Source organism: Mustelus asterias, chromosome 4 (assembly GCF_964213995.1).
Source record: "Mustelus asterias chromosome 4, sMusAst1.hap1.1, whole genome shotgun sequence".
In the NCBI taxonomy this organism is placed as follows: domain Eukaryota; kingdom Metazoa; phylum Chordata; class Chondrichthyes; order Carcharhiniformes; family Triakidae; genus Mustelus; species Mustelus asterias.
Window position 1 is genome coordinate 84,384,641 of NC_135804.1, and position 18,626 is coordinate 84,403,266.

At 40.4% G+C, this 18,626-nt stretch overlaps 1 protein-coding gene across 4 annotated transcripts in view; it reads left to right on the forward strand.

Annotated features, from left to right (window-relative positions):
- LOC144492822 (ribosomal protein S6 kinase alpha-6) overlaps positions 1-18,626 on the forward strand; it is a 138,155-nt gene that overhangs the window by 100,581 nt on the left and 18,948 nt on the right. For 2 of the 4 annotated variants that reach the window (XM_078211312.1, XM_078211313.1), the window contains exons 13-14: positions 608-732; positions 912-1,034. In XM_078211312.1, the coding sequence (XP_078067438.1) occupies positions 608-732; positions 912-1,034 (248 nt within the window). The remainder of the gene's footprint in view (positions 1-607; positions 733-911; positions 1,035-18,626) is intronic. The other 2 variants (XM_078211314.1, XM_078211315.1) reach the window with 1 other exon arrangement.

Here is an 18,626-nt window from a genome sequence, read left to right on the forward strand (position 1 = left end):
TCACTTGCACTGTGTCAACCCCTTTCTGCGTTTCTACTCAATTCTTTAGCCCACTGTATTAGTAGAGCTGTTAATCCTGTCTGTTAAAATAGCTGGAAAAGGAATTTAATCTGAGTGGATAAAGAGTTTATGTGTTAATCTCCCACATAGTAATTTCAGGACCTAAACCTTTAAGTTAGAGTCACGATAGTGATCCATTGGTCATTAAGACCAATCTTGAGAGTTATGGCAGCTCTTCACAAACAACTGGTATTGTTTCAGAATATGTGATTTCTATATTGCTTGAAACCTCAGGTGAAACTACATCATTATTTGAGCAGACAAGTGCCATTTTGTTCCATGGATAGCTTTTAATCTGTGGACAGAAATGTTTATTTTAAAAGAGCATTCAAGTGTGATTTTTAACTTAACTTTTTAAATAATTTGCTGTTGCTGGGAATTGTATGTGTTGTAATATTAGGTGTTATTTTAATGACTCGAGCATTGAATTCTATGAGGTGTACATGTCTTGGAGTTCAATGAGATTGTCAGAACTAGAATTACAATGTTCATAAAACTTTGTTGTGGAAACAAATGAATGACAATTGAAGGTTTTTCCTTTGTTTAGATTCACCTGGAATTCCACCAAGTGCTAATGCACATCAGCTCTTCAGAGGATTTAGTTTTGTTGCAACTAATGCAGTGGAAGAAGTGCAAAGTAACCCACTGACAGCCGTACACCCTATTGTACAGGTACAATGCATAGGTGGCTAAATAACAATTGTAATGCTGAACTTAGAAAATGTCTACAGACTGCATTCTAATGTTGGGCAAGATGCTGTGTTTTAACAAAAAATCTAAATTTTTGATATGAAGGAATGAGTGTAAAAATCAAACCTAGAGTTTTGATTTTATTTGTTTGCCTGTAACAGCTGCATGGGAACAGCATGCAGTTCAATGATGGATATGAACTAAAAGAAGATATCGGGGTTGGCTCCTACTCGATCTGCAAGCGCTGCATACACCGAGTTACCAATATGGAGTTTGCCGTCAAGGTAATTAATGATAACCCAGTCGTCTAATCCTAATTTGGAGTGCTGAAAATTTACTGGCAAATGTATCGTGTGGGTTTTTAATGAGACTTTGTTGTGGTCTTCCATGTTTTGGAGGAAGGAATAGGTTTCTATCTTGTTTGTCCTCTGTCAGAGTCAAATTCTCCAAATAAGCTGGTTCATTCCGTTGGTATTGCATCATCAACTTTGAGTATTAACTTCTCATTATAATTTTTAACAAGCACAACTTTCTGCAAGGTGATTTATTAGAAGTTTGGAGATGTTGTTACTCCTCCAAACCCGTACAATCTGAATTCATGAAGCTCAGTTTGAATTTTCTGCTTGTGTTCTACTGTCGACTGTAAAGCAAAATCAAACTGAATGTTATCACATTTTGCCTCATTGGCAGTCACATATAACTATTTATATTATACTGTCCCAAATTAGTGAATGAAAATTCAATTTATTTTAACAAGATGACTTTCTGTTTTAGTTAAACTTTATTCATTAGTGTCACAGGTAGGCTTACATTAACACTGCTGCGAAATTCTGTTGTTTACAATTTCCCTTACTAGCGCCAGGTTTTCTAATTTGTGTCAACATCCATGTAATGGGTAACACAGAAGATAATTGTGAATTGCATATATTGTGCATAGTGTATGCTATTTGTCTTAGTGGTAGTATGGGGGGGGGTAATAGTATGGGGGTAAATTTTGGAGGCATGATTCTCATCACCCTGAATGTTTAGAGTTTTGATATTTGGTGAATTCTCCCTCTTGCCTGCCTGTCACTTGCTGATTCAATCGCCAAACTTCCCATTTGCTGCTTCCCTGCTAAATGGATCTCTTTTCGACCCCCTCGTTGCCTCTCTGGTCTCTCTCCTGCTTGCTGCGACCTCCACCCGCCCCCAAGCTTGCCATGGACACCCCCCCCCCCCCAAAATCCCCATCCCCACCCCAATCGCCAGCCCTACCACTCGCATGCCTCTCATCCCCACCCCCATCACCAACCCTACCACTCGCATGCCTCTCACTTCCTCACCCCTTATCTCCCTCTGGCTGACTTCTCTCCTGACCCTGAGTTGGGAGAGGTAAATGGTGAGCAGGAGGGAAGCAGTGAATGGGCAGGCACTGAGTAGAAGGAGCTGGGAGGCTGGTGCTAACTGGGAGGGTCAGGATGGAAGTGGTGAGTTGGGAGAGACAATGAGTGACAATGTGCAGGAGGGAGGCAGGGAGTGTGAAGGTGGGGGGAGAGGGGAAGTGGCGAGTCAGAGGTGGCGGCAAACTGAAGAGTCGAGATTGGGGAAGGAAGTGGCAAATTGAGAGAGGCAGCGAGTGGAACAATGTGGCCAGGGGGAAGTGATGAGATGAGCAAGGCAGCAGTGGTAAAGTCAGGAAGGGAAAGCAGTAGGCAAGAGAGGAGAGTTAGCAATGGTGACAAGCTGCAGTCAGGAAGTGGAAAGCAGGAGGTAAATTGAAAGTGTTAGAAGATTGTTTGGACTGTTACTACCACTGATCTGGTCATTCTGCTGCAGCTGATTTTGGAGAATCACTAAAGGAAGATTGATCCCATAGACTTCAACATATTAAAATTAAGGAGCATTTCCAGAGCATTTTGTGTTCTAATTTTCTTTATTCTTTTGGTCCCCAGAAGGATACGGGGTTTTAGTTCAATCGGGCAGCATGGTCGGTGCAGACTTGGAGGGTCAAAGGACCTGTTCCTCTAATTTTCTTTGTTCTTTGTTATTTTCAGGTAGTTTGTGAGAATTTTTGGATTCCTTGTACAGATCTCCAAATAATAATGCAGAGATTCTTGTGATGTTATCCATTGGGGAATTTTAAACCATGCATATATGTAAATGCCTGTGCTACATCTCCCTAATTCACCTTTACATATATTGTGAGAAAGTTTACTTTAAAAATAGTGAATTGGTTTAATATTTCATAATTAATAGACTTTAATGTAAAAAAACTCTAGGCGCTGTTGTGATCCTTGGTCTGGGGGGGGGGACGACTATGGACCAGTAACATTTGTTTAAAGTAAATTAAATTTGAGATTCAAGATAAAAATGAAGTGAGTAAAGTCACACGATTCTGCGGGTTTACAACAAACAAAAATAAACTTTATTGTACAAGTTCAGAAAGATAAAACAATTTACAATATATATTTTATACTCTAATGTTGAAGTATATGTGATTTAATAGGCAAACTGTGTTTGCACACACCGCACTACATAATAGATGACAGATATGACCAAATCCAATTTCATGGATTTCTCAGCAACCCACCAGACATTTGTTACGTCTTGAATCAATCATTCTGACTGAAACTTTATTTTTCTCACGAGGGTTTCAAATCTCCACAGTTGAAGATTTTGCCTTAGAATTCTCTTGAAAGCTTGCTCCCATTTGGACGGCTTCAACAACAAACCACCTTTCAGGATTTCAATCTCACCTCCCAGGATTCTTTTCCCCCGGATCTCCGAGTGCACTCAAGCTTCAACTTCCAAACAGAATTTCAGATCTTGGGCTGTGCCAAGCAGAACATCGTTGCTCCAAATGGTACCTTTGCTCTGACGGCCTGCAACATGAAGCCGCCAACCTTCGGCTGCCTTTTTGGATCTTCAGGGCACCTCTCACAACCACTTCAATTAAAGCCAGCTCCCTGTAGCTCTTGAATTGAGAGCCTATTACTCTGCTCTTTTCTTCAGTTTCATTTAAGGGGCCTATTCCTGTCTGGGCTTTCATCCTGGGCTGGGGCTGCTTTTTAGGACCTCTCCCTGTTCCCGTCTCTGGTTTGGGACCTCTGTTTCCTCTTCCCACATCTCCCCTGGGGCATCTACCAGATCATGGTGCTTTGCCTCCAACCATCTGATCTGCTTCCTTGCGTGTTTTCTCTTTCCAGTTAAGTGCAGGCACATAGAGCCAGTCCTCGGCCTAAAGAACGAAAAAACAATAACTGTGAGTGAACGACCATTTCCTACCTGGGGCATGTGTAAAAGGCCCAAGGTTGGTCAGGAACTGGAGTTCTCGACTTACAAACTAAAGAAGTATTTGAATAAAGTGGAATAAATGCCACTGCTGCTTCAGAAATTAATTTAACAGTCATTTTCCCTCTTGGGATTCCATTCTCTCTTCACACAGTGCTCTCTTCCCCAGTTCCCAGATGTCGTTTCTCCTGCAATATTCACTTAATTTACAGGGATGCTGTCTCGCTGACCTTTCCCAACCTGTTCATGAGAACCAACTTTTGTCAAATTCACACAAACCTCTGCCTTGTTGATGCGAAGAAATGATGGAGCTGTTTTTCTCACTCTTAGCAGTTTTAATTAAACAAAACACTTCAGTAAGCTGAAAAAATAAATTGCCTTTTCCACATTTTCTATCAATTAAGGCTCCTTTAGCTCCTTCTATTTTATGAAGGAGGTCGGTTTTTGGTAGTGCCTTAAAGGAGCAAAGTGAGGTAGAAGGATGTGTTGGGAGAGTATTCCAGAGTTTGGAGCCCAGGTCACTGAGGGCATGGCTATCAACAATGGAACAATTAAAATCGAAGATATATAGAGGAGGCCATAATTCATAGTGCACTGATATCTCGGAGTGTTGTAGGGTGGAAGAGATTACAGAGCTTGGGAAAGGAGAAGACCATGGATGAATTGGAAAACAAGGATGAGAATTTTAAAATCAAGATATTGCTTGACCAGGAGATAGTGCAAGTCAGTGAGCACTGAGGTGATGGGGAATGGAATTTCCGGTGTTGAGACGTAAGCAGCAGAGTTTTGGGTGACGTTAAGTTTATGGATTGGCGGAATATGGGAGACCCATCAGGAGTTGGAAAGGTGAAAGCTAATAGATACATGGGATCTCTTCAAATTCCCCTCTAATTTGCACGTCACTGATTTGGACATTTAATTTTGCTGTTCCGTCGTTGTCAAAATCTTGGCATGCCCTACCCACTGGCATTGTGAGGACAATTTCAAGACAGCCATTGATTCAGGAAGATGGTCCAATACTGTCTTCTCAAAGGCATCCCGCAATAGTCTGGCCTTGACAGCAATGCCCATATCCAGAGAATGAATTTAAAGGAAATTGTGGTACTTCGCGTAGATTATCTAGACAGAGCCAAACATTTTACATTCGCAATCAAAAGGATTTAAATGTTGGGTACTCTGTGCTTGTGTTAATCAGCTTAACTTATTCATAATTCTTTATTCTTCTGGACTCTTGCTTTAGAATGCATTGGCCTGTGAGTGAAAAGTTACAACTGAAGATTCCCCTCTGTTGAGAGACAAACAGTGCAAGCTCGATGATGCAAGGGTAATCCTCAAAATGTGACTGAAATACTTGGTGCAGGCTGCATAGCAAGTTAGCAGAATATTTCCAGCAAGGAATCTCTGTTGCTAGCACCTGCTCTGTTAACTTGGACAGTTAAAGCAACATTCTTACTGTAACATCTGTCTCACGCAACTCTTAAGTTTATACCTGGAAACCTGTACTCAGAACCTCATTTTTGGCACAATTGCCTTTCCTTTCCAGAAGGCTCCATTGAGTTCATTGAACATAAGAAATAGGAGCTGTTGAGTCTGCTCTGCCATTCACTATGATCATGGCTGATTTGATCTTGACTTCAAATCCACTTTCCTGTCTGCTCTCCTTAACCCTTATCTCCTCTGTTGTTCAAAAATCATACTGTCCACTGCTGTCTGGGGTAGAGAATTCCAGAGAGTCATGATCCTCAGAGAAAAACTCCCTCTTCATCTCTGTGCCTTAAATGAACAACTTCTTATAACTACATTTCCTAGTTTTAGATCAGGGGCCTCCAAACTTTTCAGTCCGAGGGCCACATCGTATATTTTACACATTTTCAGGGGCCAAAGAAAAAAAATTAGTTTTATAAATGAATGAATAAAATTTAAATGAATGAATAAGTTTTATTTGGATCATCTTTGTAATCAGCATGATATGATTCAGAATAAAAGAAAAATGTGACAATTACAAAGAAACAATGCCGTGCTTACACTGAGAAATTATATATAATGAGTAAAAACGTCAAACATTAGCAAATGCTCTGACAAAATAATCAATTACTTAACTGCAGATGAGAAAAACAGGCTATTCATTTTTTAATGAATTTTATTAACTGAAATTTTACAAATGTTTACTTGAAATGAGAATTTGCCCAATTTTGTGGCACACAATAAGAAAAATAAACACGCCCCAAGAAAGAACTTCAGTAAAACAAAGCAAAGAAATTCAAAATATACTTGAAACATTAATAAAGGCCGAACAAAAATAAATTCAGTCTGCACCTTTCTACACAATTCTGGCAATTGGAGTTTTCAATCGTAACCAACAAATCATGAAGTTTTGCACAAGATTAATGGGAATGATGGAACTGCTTTTTTAATTTCAAAATAATGCTGAACTGAGGTTTCAAGCTTGAGGAGCCAATTATTAGAATGGACTTCAAATGCTCATCAGATAAATTTGCTCGATGTTTGGACTTGACATACTTCATTTTTGAAAATGTTTGTTCACACAGGTACGTTGTACCAAAAACTGATACAAATCCACAAGCAAATCGCTTCAAATTTGGAAACTGCTCAGGCTGCAAAGATTTATAAAATTGGATCAGATTTCCTTCTTTATACTTGTCTTTCAGCATGTCATCTGATTGGAGATCAATAATTTCCATTTGAAACTGACTTGGGAGTGTTTCAACATTGCAGCCAAATGGATATTGAAACAGCTTTATTTCATCTGTGTTTCCATCAAGATCAGAAAATCGTTCCTGAAATTGTTTTTGCAAGTCCTTAATGATTTCTGTTGCAAATGAAGAAGGAAATTCTGCTTCACTTAATGAAATTTTTCACAACATGGAAAATGAACCAAATTATGAACTTTCAGCTGTCCTTGAAATAGCATCAGTTTTGCCCTGAATGCCTTGACATGCGCGAATAGATCACAAATTTGTTTCACTTTGCAACTTCAGATTCAATTGATTCATATGGTCTGTCACGTCTGCAAAAAATGCCAATTTCCAAAGACAGTCAGTGTTTGATAAAAGTTGTTCGGGTCGATTCTTCTCTGTGAGAAAGGAATCAATTTCCTCTCTGAGCTGAAAGAACCGTGATAGAACCTTTCCACAACTAAGCCATCGAACTGCTGTATAATAAGGCAAGTCACCGAACTCAGAATCCGTTTCTTTCAGAAAATCACGAAACTGGTGATGATTAAGCCCATGAGATCGAATGAAATTCACTGTTGAAACAACAGGTTTCAGAACGCAAGACATATCCACATATTTTCCACACAATGCAATGCAGAAACATGGGTTTTGAGAATCCACCAACCTCACAAGCTTTTGTGATTTGTCCAACCAAACCTTTCTTCACCCCAGACATATTCTTTCCTCCATCAATTGTCACGCATTGCAGTTTATTCCACTCCAGGTTATATTCTAACACAGTTTTTTGCAATTCTTTGAAGATGTCTTCTCCAGTTACTGTGCTGTGCATGCTATGCACTGATGCTAATTCTTGTGTCACATTAAATTCACTGTCAACGCCACGGATGAACACTAGGAGTTGTGATGTGTCACACACATCAGTCGATTCATCAAGTGCGAGAGAATACAACTGAAAATTTCTTGCTTTGTCTGCAATTTGATGAAATATATTGCTTCCTATATCCTTAATTCTACGAGCCACAGTATTTGGCGCAAGACTGATGATTTTGAACAGACTTGCCTTTTCTGGGCATAACTCTTCCACTGCTTCCATTATACACACTTTGATGAGATCTTCATCAGTGAATGGCTTTCCTCTTTTAGCCAACACATAAGCTAGTTTGTAACTGGCCCTGCTTAAAGCTTCATTTTCAGTAATCTTCTGCGTAAAAACAGCTTGTTGGGAAAGCAACCTGCATTGCATTGATTCAAATTTTTCCGAATTCTGTGTTCCTGTGAATTGGGAATAACTTGGTTCATGTTTGGTCTCATAGTGCCGACGTACATTGTACTCCTTCAAAACTGCAACAGTTTTGTTGCATATGACACACAAGGCTTTATCACCTGCTTATACAAAGAAGTACTTTACACCCCATTCTTCATTAAACAGGCGGCACTCACTTTTCTTTTTTCCTTCCATTACTGAATTGGTCTGAATTGCCGCCATCATTGTCATTGTTCTCGCTCATTTCAGACAGATGGAGCTTACGGATTGGATAAAGCAGCTATCACTCAGTCAATGCAGAGCGGCAATTGGATAACAGATGTCTCAATTGCTGATTCGTTTAATGAACTGTCAGTCACAGGACGGCAGCTCTGATTGGACAATAGGCCGGTAAAGAGGGTGGGGATTCCCATGGGTCCATCAGACACCGCGCGGAGGGGCAGCAAATGTCCGGCCTGTGGCTTCCGTCCCCTCGTCCGGATCCTGAGTCAGCGGCGGGGTTCTGGACGCGGGAGTGTTTTCGGCAGCGGGAATCCTGTCCCGCCCCACTGGCTGCGTGCCAGATGTAGCCCGCTGCAGGCTGGATGTGGCCCGCAGGCCGTAGTTTGGAGACCTGTGTTCTAGATGAGAGGGAAGCATCCTCCCAGTATTTACTCTTCTAAGCCATCTCCGATATGTTTCAATAAGATCATGGACATTCTTCTGATGTCCAGTGAGTATTGGCCCAACTTGCTTAGTCTCTGCTCAAAAGACAACTCCTTCCTCGCAGGAATCAACCTAGTGAACTTTTTTTGAACTGCCTCCAGTGCAAGTATATCACCCCCACTCCACCTCCTTAAAGTAAGGAGACTAAATACACACCAACACTCTGTACAGAAGTAGCAAGATTTCCCTACTCTTATACTCCAACCCCCATGCAATAAAAGCCAGCATTGCATTTGTCTTCTAGATTACTTGTTTTACCTGTGTGCTAACGTTTTATATTTCATGAACAAGGACAACCAGATCCCTCTGCCCTGCAAAATTCTCTCGTATCTTTCCATTTAAATGGTATTTTGCTTTTCAGTTCTTTCTATCGAAGTGGATAATCTCACATTTTTCTGCATTATGCCCTTACCTGCTGAATTTTTACCCACTAACTTAACCTATCTATCTTTATCCCTGTGCAGACTCTGAGATCATCTCACAACTTGCTTTCCCACCAATCTTTATATAGTGAGCAAATTTAGCTATAATTGTCCCGTAATTCAAGTGACTAATATGTATTGTAACTAGGTGAGGCAGGGCTCAGCACTGATCCCTGGGGTTCCCCACTAGTTACAGTTACCCACCTGAAAGTTACCCACCATAAATTGTGGCATGTAAGGCGACACCATTTTTCAGGCCCCAAAAAGTCATGTTTTTACATATACTTGGTGTATAAGTTGACTCCCCTTTTCAGCCATGACATGCTATTTTCTCATTAGTCGTCAGCCTTAATTTTTTACTCCGTCTTCTATTTACGGAGCTTTTAACTAAATGCAAGGGGACAAGCAGATGATATTGACAGTGTTGCAAAGGTGTATTTGATTTTAAAAGATCCCCACTCTGCGGCAGGTGCTCATGACCTTTCAAAATGGTGACCATCCTCATCTGTGCTGGCGGTTTTCTATTATAATTAATGCTTGAGTTGGCCTTCGTTTTTGGAGGGATTTTTCGAAACTTCAACTGTCGACTTTTACACTGACAGCTGCAGAATTTGTCCCAACTTTGTTTTCTGTTAGCCAATACTTATCACATAGTGTCCCCCCATACCATGAAGTTGTGTGCAATAACTTTGTATGTGACATTTTATTGAGTGTATTTGGTAATTCAAATATACAACATCTACTGTTCCCTATTTATCTACTGTTTCCCTTTTATCCACTGTGCTCATAACATCCTCAAAGAGCCAATGAATTAGTCAAGCCTGTAATGAATTTGTCCACAAATTTGCCTTTTTTCTTTGCACAAAGCACATTCTGATGAATGGTTTAGTTGGTTTGGAGCTGGTTTAGTTCCTCATGTTTTATTACCAGTGCGATGTGACGTCCCATTATTGCAAGAGCTGAATATATGGTTATGGCACCATCCTCTTGATGCTGCATTGTTCCTCTTGAAGAAATTGTTGGAACTGTTTGAAAGAAAATTTAATTCCTTTCATGCTGCATTTGAAAGGCAACATTGTTAATAGCTTCAGCAAATATTTCAACATTTTGAAATGAACAAAAATAGTCAACTTTGCAATGTTGGTTACATATGAGTTGATCCACCACAGTGACACAGCATAATGCATCTTTCAGATCCATGAATACTTGTTAAAAGTCATTTTCAAGCCAGAGTTGTATGTCTTGTGATTCTGTTGAATCAGATACTGGGATTTATAAGCACTTGAAACTTAACCGATGCTGCTTCCAGTTTTTAGTCCTTAATAAACTTGGAATCGCGAAATGACTTGCTTTGCATTTCCTGCATCACCATTACTTAAGATGATGTTGATTAATGTTTCCTATTGGCTCACTGTGAAGTTTGTAATAATGCCAGAAGAGATTTCTGATTGCCTTTCTGATTTCGAGACCAAGCGGATATGAAATATCGAATGAAAAGTGGAAGCTTTCATATTTCCCTAATTGAATACATAATGCATCCAAAATGATTTTCTGGAGAGTTAAGCAATAGTTAAATGACCAGTGATATTTAGTACTGTATTTTCAGAGTTCACTTGCCTTTTGATTCTATTCAGTAAATTTTTGGTGTTGGTATGGAAAACAGATGGAGCTCTGGAGGAATACAGAGAGAGTAGGAAAGAACTCAAACGGGGAGTTAGAAGGGCAAAAAGAGGTCACGAGATGTTCTTGGCAGGCAGGATTAAGGAGAATCCTAAGGCATTCTATTCATACGTTAGGAACAAAAGAGTTGTCAGGGAGAAAATCGGACCTCTCGGGGACAAAGGAGGGGAATTATGCTTAGAACCCAAGGGAATAGGGGAGATCCTAAATGAATACTTTGCATCGGTATTCACGAAGGAGAGGGGCGTGTTAACCGGGAGTGTCTCGGAGGGAGGTGTTGACCCGTTAGAGAAAATCTCCATTACAAGAGAGGAAGTGTTAGGTTTTTTAGGGAACATTAAAACTGACAAAGCCTCAGGGCCTGATGGCATCTATCCTCGACTGCTCAGGGAGACGAGAGATGAAATTGCTGGGCCTCTGACGGAAATCTTTGTCGCTTCTTTGGACACGGGTGAGGTCCCTGAGGATTGGGGGATAGCGAATGTGGTCCCGCTGTTTAAGAAGGGTAGCAGGGATAACCCAGGAAATTATAGGCCGGTGAGCTTGACGTCCGTGGTAGGGAAGTTGTTGGCGAGGATTCTTAGAGACAGGATGTATGTGCATTTAGAACGGAACAATCTCATTAGTGACAGACAGCATGGTTTTGTAAGAGGGAGGTCGTGCCTTACAAATTTGGTGGAGTTTTTTGAGGAAGTGACAAAAACGGTTGATGAAGGAAGGGCCGTGGATGTCGTCTATATGGATTTCAGTAAAGCATTTGACAAAGTCCCACATGGCAGGTTGGTTAAGAAGGTTAAGGCTCATGGGATACAAGGAGAAGTGGCTCGATGGGTGGAGAACTGGCTTGGCCATAGGAGACAGAGGGTAGTGGTCGAAGGGTCTTTTTCCGGCTGGAGGTCTGTGACCAGTGGTGTTCCGCAGGGCTCTGTACTGGGACCTCTGCTATTTGTGATGTATATAAATGATTTGGAAGAAGGTGTAACTGGTGTAATCAGCAAGTTTGCGGATGACACGAAGATGGCTGGACTTGCGGATAACGAAGAGCATTGTCGGGCAATACAGCAGGATATAGATAGGCTGGAAAATTGGGCGGAGAGGTGGCAGATGGAGTTTAATCCGGATAAATGCGAAGTGATGCATTTTGGAAGAAATAATGTAGGGAGGAGTTATACAATAAATGGCAGACTCATCAGGAGTATAGAAACACAGAGGGACCTAGGTGTGCAAGTCCACAAATCCTTGAAGGTGGCAACACAGGTGGAGAAGGCATATGGTATGCTTGCCTTTATAGGACGGGGTATAGAGTATAAAAGCTGGAGTCTGATGATGCAGCTGTATAGAACGCTGGTTAGGCCGCATTTGGAGTACTGCGTCCAGTTCTGGTCGCCGCACTACCAGAAGGACGTGGAGGCGTTAGAGAGAGTGCAGAGAAGGTTTACCAGGATGTTGCCTGGTATGGAGGGTCTTAGCTATGAGGAGAGATTGGGTAAACTGGGTTTGTTCTCCCTGGAAAAACGGAGAATGAGGGGAGATCTAATAGAGGTGTACAAGATTATGAAGGGGATAGATAGGGTGAACGGTGGGAAGCTTTTTCCCAGATCAGAAGTGACGTTCACGAGGGGTCACGGGCTCAAGGTGAGAGGGGCGAAGTATAACTCCGATATTAGAGGGATGTTTTTTACACAGAGGGTGGTGGGGGCCTGGAATGCGCTGCCAGGTAGGGTGGTGGAGGCAGGCACGCTGACATTGTTTAAAACTTACCTGGATAGTCACATGAGCAGCCTGGGAATGGAGGGATACAAACGATTGGTCTAGTTGGACCAAGGAGCGGTACAGGCTTGGAGGGCCGAAGGACCTGTTTCCTGTGCTGTACTGTTCTTTGTATATGGAATAATTTTTATTATGAGTCCCCTGCCGCTACGCAGCTGCAGAGAGAACGAACAGTGTTGGCCAGGACTCAATGGTAATACTCTTGTATCTGAGGCAGAAGGTTTTGGATTGAAGGCTTAGGAACATGAGCAAAAGATCTAGGTTGATGCTCCAGTTCACTACTGCGTGAGTATTGCACTGTTAAAGATGCTGTCTCTGGATTGAGATATGAAAGTTGAGGCACAGTCTGCTCTCTCAACTGGATGTAAAATATCTTATTTTATCTTCAGTGAGGGGATGTTCTCCCAGGTGTCTTGCCTGCATTTAACCTTAAAACAGATTGTTTGGTTGTTCTGTGTAGGATCTTGCTATGCAAACATTGGCAGCTCTGCATCATCATAGTAACTACACTTAAAGTGCATAATTGGCTGCAAAGTTCTTTAGAATGTCCAGAGGTCATAGAATATTATATAACTGGAAGTACTTGTCCAGGTTGAGACAGGAAGGAAAATATAAATGCATATCTGCGTCAACCAGGCTACTCTAAAATGACCATTTTGGCATAGCTGACTTGTCATGACTCATACCAGAGAAATTTCTAACCTCCAGACAAACTGGTAGAGTTTAATTATCTTTAAAACAAATGGCGTTAGTGGCCTTTCCTGGAGCTGCACAAAGCTGCTTTATATTTCTAAAAATGAATTCTGGTCACCAGAGATCCTGTGTTTCCAAAGAGCTATTTGTGACTAATATCCAATGTGGGGTCACAGCCCTACTGTTACCTGCTCCAAAACACAATGGGTTTCAACTATGGGTCTCGTTTGTCAATCTAAAACCACACTATCACATTACTGAGACTTGGGTTGTCTGAATTCATTTAACTAATAAGCTGTTGGACCATGTAGTCAGTTTCTGTTTGAAGTCTGAGGGGAACTGTTACTCCAAGCAAACAACTTGTCATTGTCTACCATCTTACCATTGAAACGGTAGCAGCAGAAAGATTTCTGTGCACGTATAATTGCTTGATCCACATCTATACTGTGAGCTAGTGGGACTTTGGAGTCGGTGCCTTTAAGATTAATTCCACTCTACTTGTCTTCTCTCCTCATGGAATGCTCACTTCTGGAAAGAGGGATCATTCTGTGATAGTAATCCAATCTACCCTCGGAATAAATATTCCATTAGACTTTAGATTCTGGACTTGCGTAAAATCTTTTATTGTGGTCTGACCCTATATTCCTTTCTTGCCCTTATCCTTTTTTACCGTATAAGTGCATAAACGGGCAGCCACTGCGAAACCTCTTCTGCGTTAACACTTTTATTTTATCTTATCTCGCTTTTGCTGTGCAAGCTAATAATAGAAGTTTGGGACATTCCATTTTTAAGGGTTGGGGCAAATATGCCACCACTTATAAAGGGGAGAAATCAAAAATAAAAATTCTGTTTACGGGCAGGCTGTGAGAGGAGAAATCAGAGCTGTTTAAATTAATCCCCCTTCTTTCTAGAACATCTTTTAATATGTTACAGAAGGACATGGGACTCTTATGCAGAATGACAGACGCACATGGGGTTCATGTTACTATCTCCACTTACAATGGAAACAGATTAAAAGTTTCATCTCCCAACTTGTGCTGGAAAGTTCTGCCACTTATCAATGTGCTGGCAGGCTAATTTACTTTTACTTTCTTTTCACTTCTATAATGTTAAAAAGAAAACAATTTTTTTCTACATCTACTCTTCGATTTAAAATTGAATTTGAATTTACTTGCCTCACATGGTCCAGCCAGTTCCCTCACAGTCATGTTCTCTCTTGGTTTCCCTCAGCTTTCCTTCTGAGCTTTATGATTCTTCTAGCTTGCCACACTCCAATTGATTCCCTGTCCTGACATTTGCTGCTTTGTTATGCCCAACCATGTTATTTTTGGATTAATTTTAATTGTTCCTTCAGTCTTTATTAAGAGTCACGGTCCACTTCAACCACACCCTTCCCTCCAGCATGCAACACATGGAGTTATTGACACCAAATTCCATATGCAATCCTGATGTGCATCAAGCCCATTCCAGTAGTAATGTTGTATGTGATGTAAACTTGAGTTTGAAATGATTTTCTATAAGGTCCTCATCCTAATGTTTTCTATATATGGAACTGTATACAGAACCTCAGTTTAATCAAAGCTAGAAATAATTTATGCACAAAAGCCTTCTCAATGCACTTCTCTGGGAATTACAAATGCCACATTCGCTTTTTGTCTTTATTTCCAGGTCACTTAACAGTTCCCTTGGATTTGCTTGCTCTTCTGTAGTATGCTGATTAATATTAAATTTTCCAAAACGGCTATCATGCTACTATTAGAAAATGTTTCAGTTGGGAATATGAAGCAAAGTCCAGTTTTATACATACATTCCATAAAATAACACCCTAATTTTACAACAAGCTTTATTAATGGTAAATGGGTTTGATAATTAAATAATCTGAAATGATGAAGTGGATGGAGCTTTCGTTCGGAACCTGGGTCTTAAGTTCCGGATCTTGAGTGCTTCGGATTCCATCAGCCGTGAATAAGTTCTGCTTGAGAGAGAAAAATGCATCATCATAATGAAGTTATAGCTTTTAGTCTGCTTATTTGGAACTGCAATGCATAGGCAGAACATTTACAACTTACTGAGGGGTGTGGCTAATGAAGCAGGTGGAGTGGGAGGAATGGGGGAAGGCAGCAATATCATAAATAGCTTTAACTTCTACTGTGCTGTAAAAGCAAAATCAGAGCTAAAAATGTTTTTTTATACATTGTGTCGTTGGCGAAGATTGAATTTTGAGGTGGGCGATAGAGGGGCATGTTTGGTGTACTTTGGTGCTGAGCCCAGATTATGTGGCCTCCGCCTGGCAGCCAAATCATGATGAGTAAGCACCTGGTCAGGCATTGGTTACTGGAGCCTGAGCGATGGAGAAAACCTTCTCACTTGATGCTGTATCATAAACAGCTTCAAAAAGTTGTACAAATTAACAATTAGGGGAAAATATTAAATAGTATGTAAATGACAGAAAAGGGAGAAATGTATTATTTTTGTGGGGGAAGAATAGAAAATAAATAAATGGAGTACTTGTATTCTGAAAATCCATTGTAGAAATTGAAGCGAAAGAAAAGTGTTAGAATGCAAATAATTGAGAACTTGGGGTTTTGGAGAAAGGAGGTTGTATATTCAGAATTTGTCAAGTATTATCTAAATATACCGTAGATATTATATCTGCAAGGCCTGAACCTTTTAGCATAAGATGTAGAATATTTCTATCTTGGGCCAGACATGTAATCTATTGTTTGAATAAATTTGTTACATCTTGATTTAATTTAAACTGCAACATAATCATGATAAACATCAGACACATTCAAAGATCTCTGTTTATCTTTCAGTATTGCAGTGTGAGGTCTCGCAGGCAGTTTTACTCTGAGACATTTCAGTTAGCAGGCAGCCTTAGGGATGTCATATGAAATCGTTGTTCTTACCTTGCATGTTTTTGATTTTCTTTTCAATCTATGCATGCAGAGTTTGTCATAGATTCAGAGATGAGAATGTAACATAGTTGTCTGTATACTGTACTGAATTTAATTTAAAAAATAATGTTTTGCTGCAAAATACAGCTCAAAAATTTTAAATGGGGCTGCAATCTTTTGTTGGCCATGCATCACGTTCCTTGTGCTTCCTGAGTGTAGATCTCTTGGGATTTCCTGTTACAGCGAATTAGAAAGCACTTGGAGTCAGTAAAAAAGGAAGGAAGAAAGACTCACATTTCTATAATGCCTTTCATGACCTCAGGATATCCCAAAATGCTTTACATCCAGTCAAGTGCTTTTGAAGAGTAGTCACTTTTGAAATAATGTGGAATAATCACTCTGGAAACTTTGGAATGTGGTAGCTGATGTCTGCAGCAGTGTTCCAGAAGTGCAAAGTCTAAATATTTTGAGCGAGGAAATTATACCTTATGCTGATCGGTTCATCAAAATCTTTTAGTCCAGTTTCTGCCTTGTAGGATATATTTCTGCCTATTAATTGATATAGGAAACACTAATGTATAGTTATGAATCTTGGTTTGTTGTGAGAACTTTCCAATTAGTTAATTTCTATTCTGTCTCTTGATGCATTAAGCTACAAATCTTAATAATCTCTCTCTAATACAGATGTAGGGCGATTTGCATCATGGTCGCTTCTTGTAGTCCGTGCTTAAAATACAGGTGCAAAAAATGGGTTTGGGGCAGTGCATGTTTGCTCTGATGGCTTTCTGCCTCTTCCAAATGTAATGTTGCAAACTGCATTCATCTATAGGCAGATGTGTGCCTGTGAACTATTGAGGTCTACCAATTGTAGTTGGAGGGCAACTATCTCACAGGTCAGACCATTCCATTCAATTTGACTGCTATGTAATTGACGATCGTTTACTTAACATATTACGAGAGATATAATTTCTAGTGTCCTTTGTATCTTTGAAGGATGTTGAGCAGTACATCTGTGACAGATTTTGTGCTTCGTTGCATCCTCTGTTTCCCTTTCAAACGTTATACTGAACTCAATTGTATTTTGATGACTATTAGATAAACATTCACACACCATCAGGTTGTTAATAAACCTGGCTCATTACTAAATCTAATATGGCATGCCCCCATTGTTGGTTCTAGAACATATAGCTGAAGAAAATGTCCTAAATACACTCAAGACATTCGCTACCTTTCAGCCAAGTGGTAGCCTGCTTATCCCAATCTACATGAAAGTTAATATTTCCTATTAAAATTACTCCGTCTTTGCTACATGCTTGTGCTCTCTATCTTTCCTGTTGATCTCAACCTGGTATATTTAGGTGTCAGTCCTGACTATCTTGCTGCAATGTCTCAGTAATGGCTACTTTCTACATGGTTCCTTGTATTCCTTGCATTTGGATAAAAGAATGCTTATTTGTGCCACACTCCCTAACCAATATTTGTGCTCACATAAAAACAGAAAATGCTGGAGAGACTCAGCAAGTCTGACAGCATCTGTGGAGAGAATAGAGCCAACTTTTCGAGTCTGGATGACCCTTCACAAGAGCACATCCAGACAAGAAACATTGGCTCGATGCTCTCTCCACAGATGCTGTCAGACCTGCTGAGTTTCTCCAGCATTTTCTGTTTTTGTTTCAGATTCCAGCATCTGCAATATTTTGTCTGTCCTTGTGCTATATTGTTTTACTCACATTTCCTATTTCTCACTCCTGCCTTAATGACTCCCCACCTGATAGTTTCCCCTTATCTGTGATGCCAAATGGACAATTTATGACTGTTGCTTTGTTTCCCTTTTATTTGTTTTCAAACTATTTTTGTTCATTTTCCACCTGATTTTTTTCCCCACTCCCTACCCACATGTTAGTTTAAAATCCTCGTGACCGTCCCATTTTTTTTCACAGGGCTCTGGTCCAAATCTAATCCAGGTGGAGCTGCTTCCTGTCCTAGTGCCAGTGTCCCATGAACCTCTGCTTCTCACATTATTACTTCAGCCTCACTCAGCCTGTTCATCTCCCTAAGCTGCTTATCCCTACACCTGTTTGCATATGACTCTGGTAATAATCAAGGGATTTATTATCCTTGAGTTCCTGATCTTTGAGTTTAGCTCCTTAGTTCCTGGTAGTCTCCAAACAGGACCTCTTGCTTGCTCTTCATTTGTTGGTCCCATCATGGATCACAATGACTGGGTCCTCTCCTTCCCTCCTCTCTCGCTCGTTCTCTCTCTGCTTCTTTTCAGATCCTTCTTAATACCCACTGCTTTGAGTAGGCCCTCAGATTTTCTCCTTCTCTAGCTCAGTATGAAGTAATGAAGTGCCCTGTGATTGTTAAAAATATGTAAATATGTTAAACGTACAAGTTGTTTTGTGATGTTGTGTTGCATATGCCCAGCATGAACACATGAGGGCAGTAAGCATGCAAAATTGAATGAGTCAATGAACAG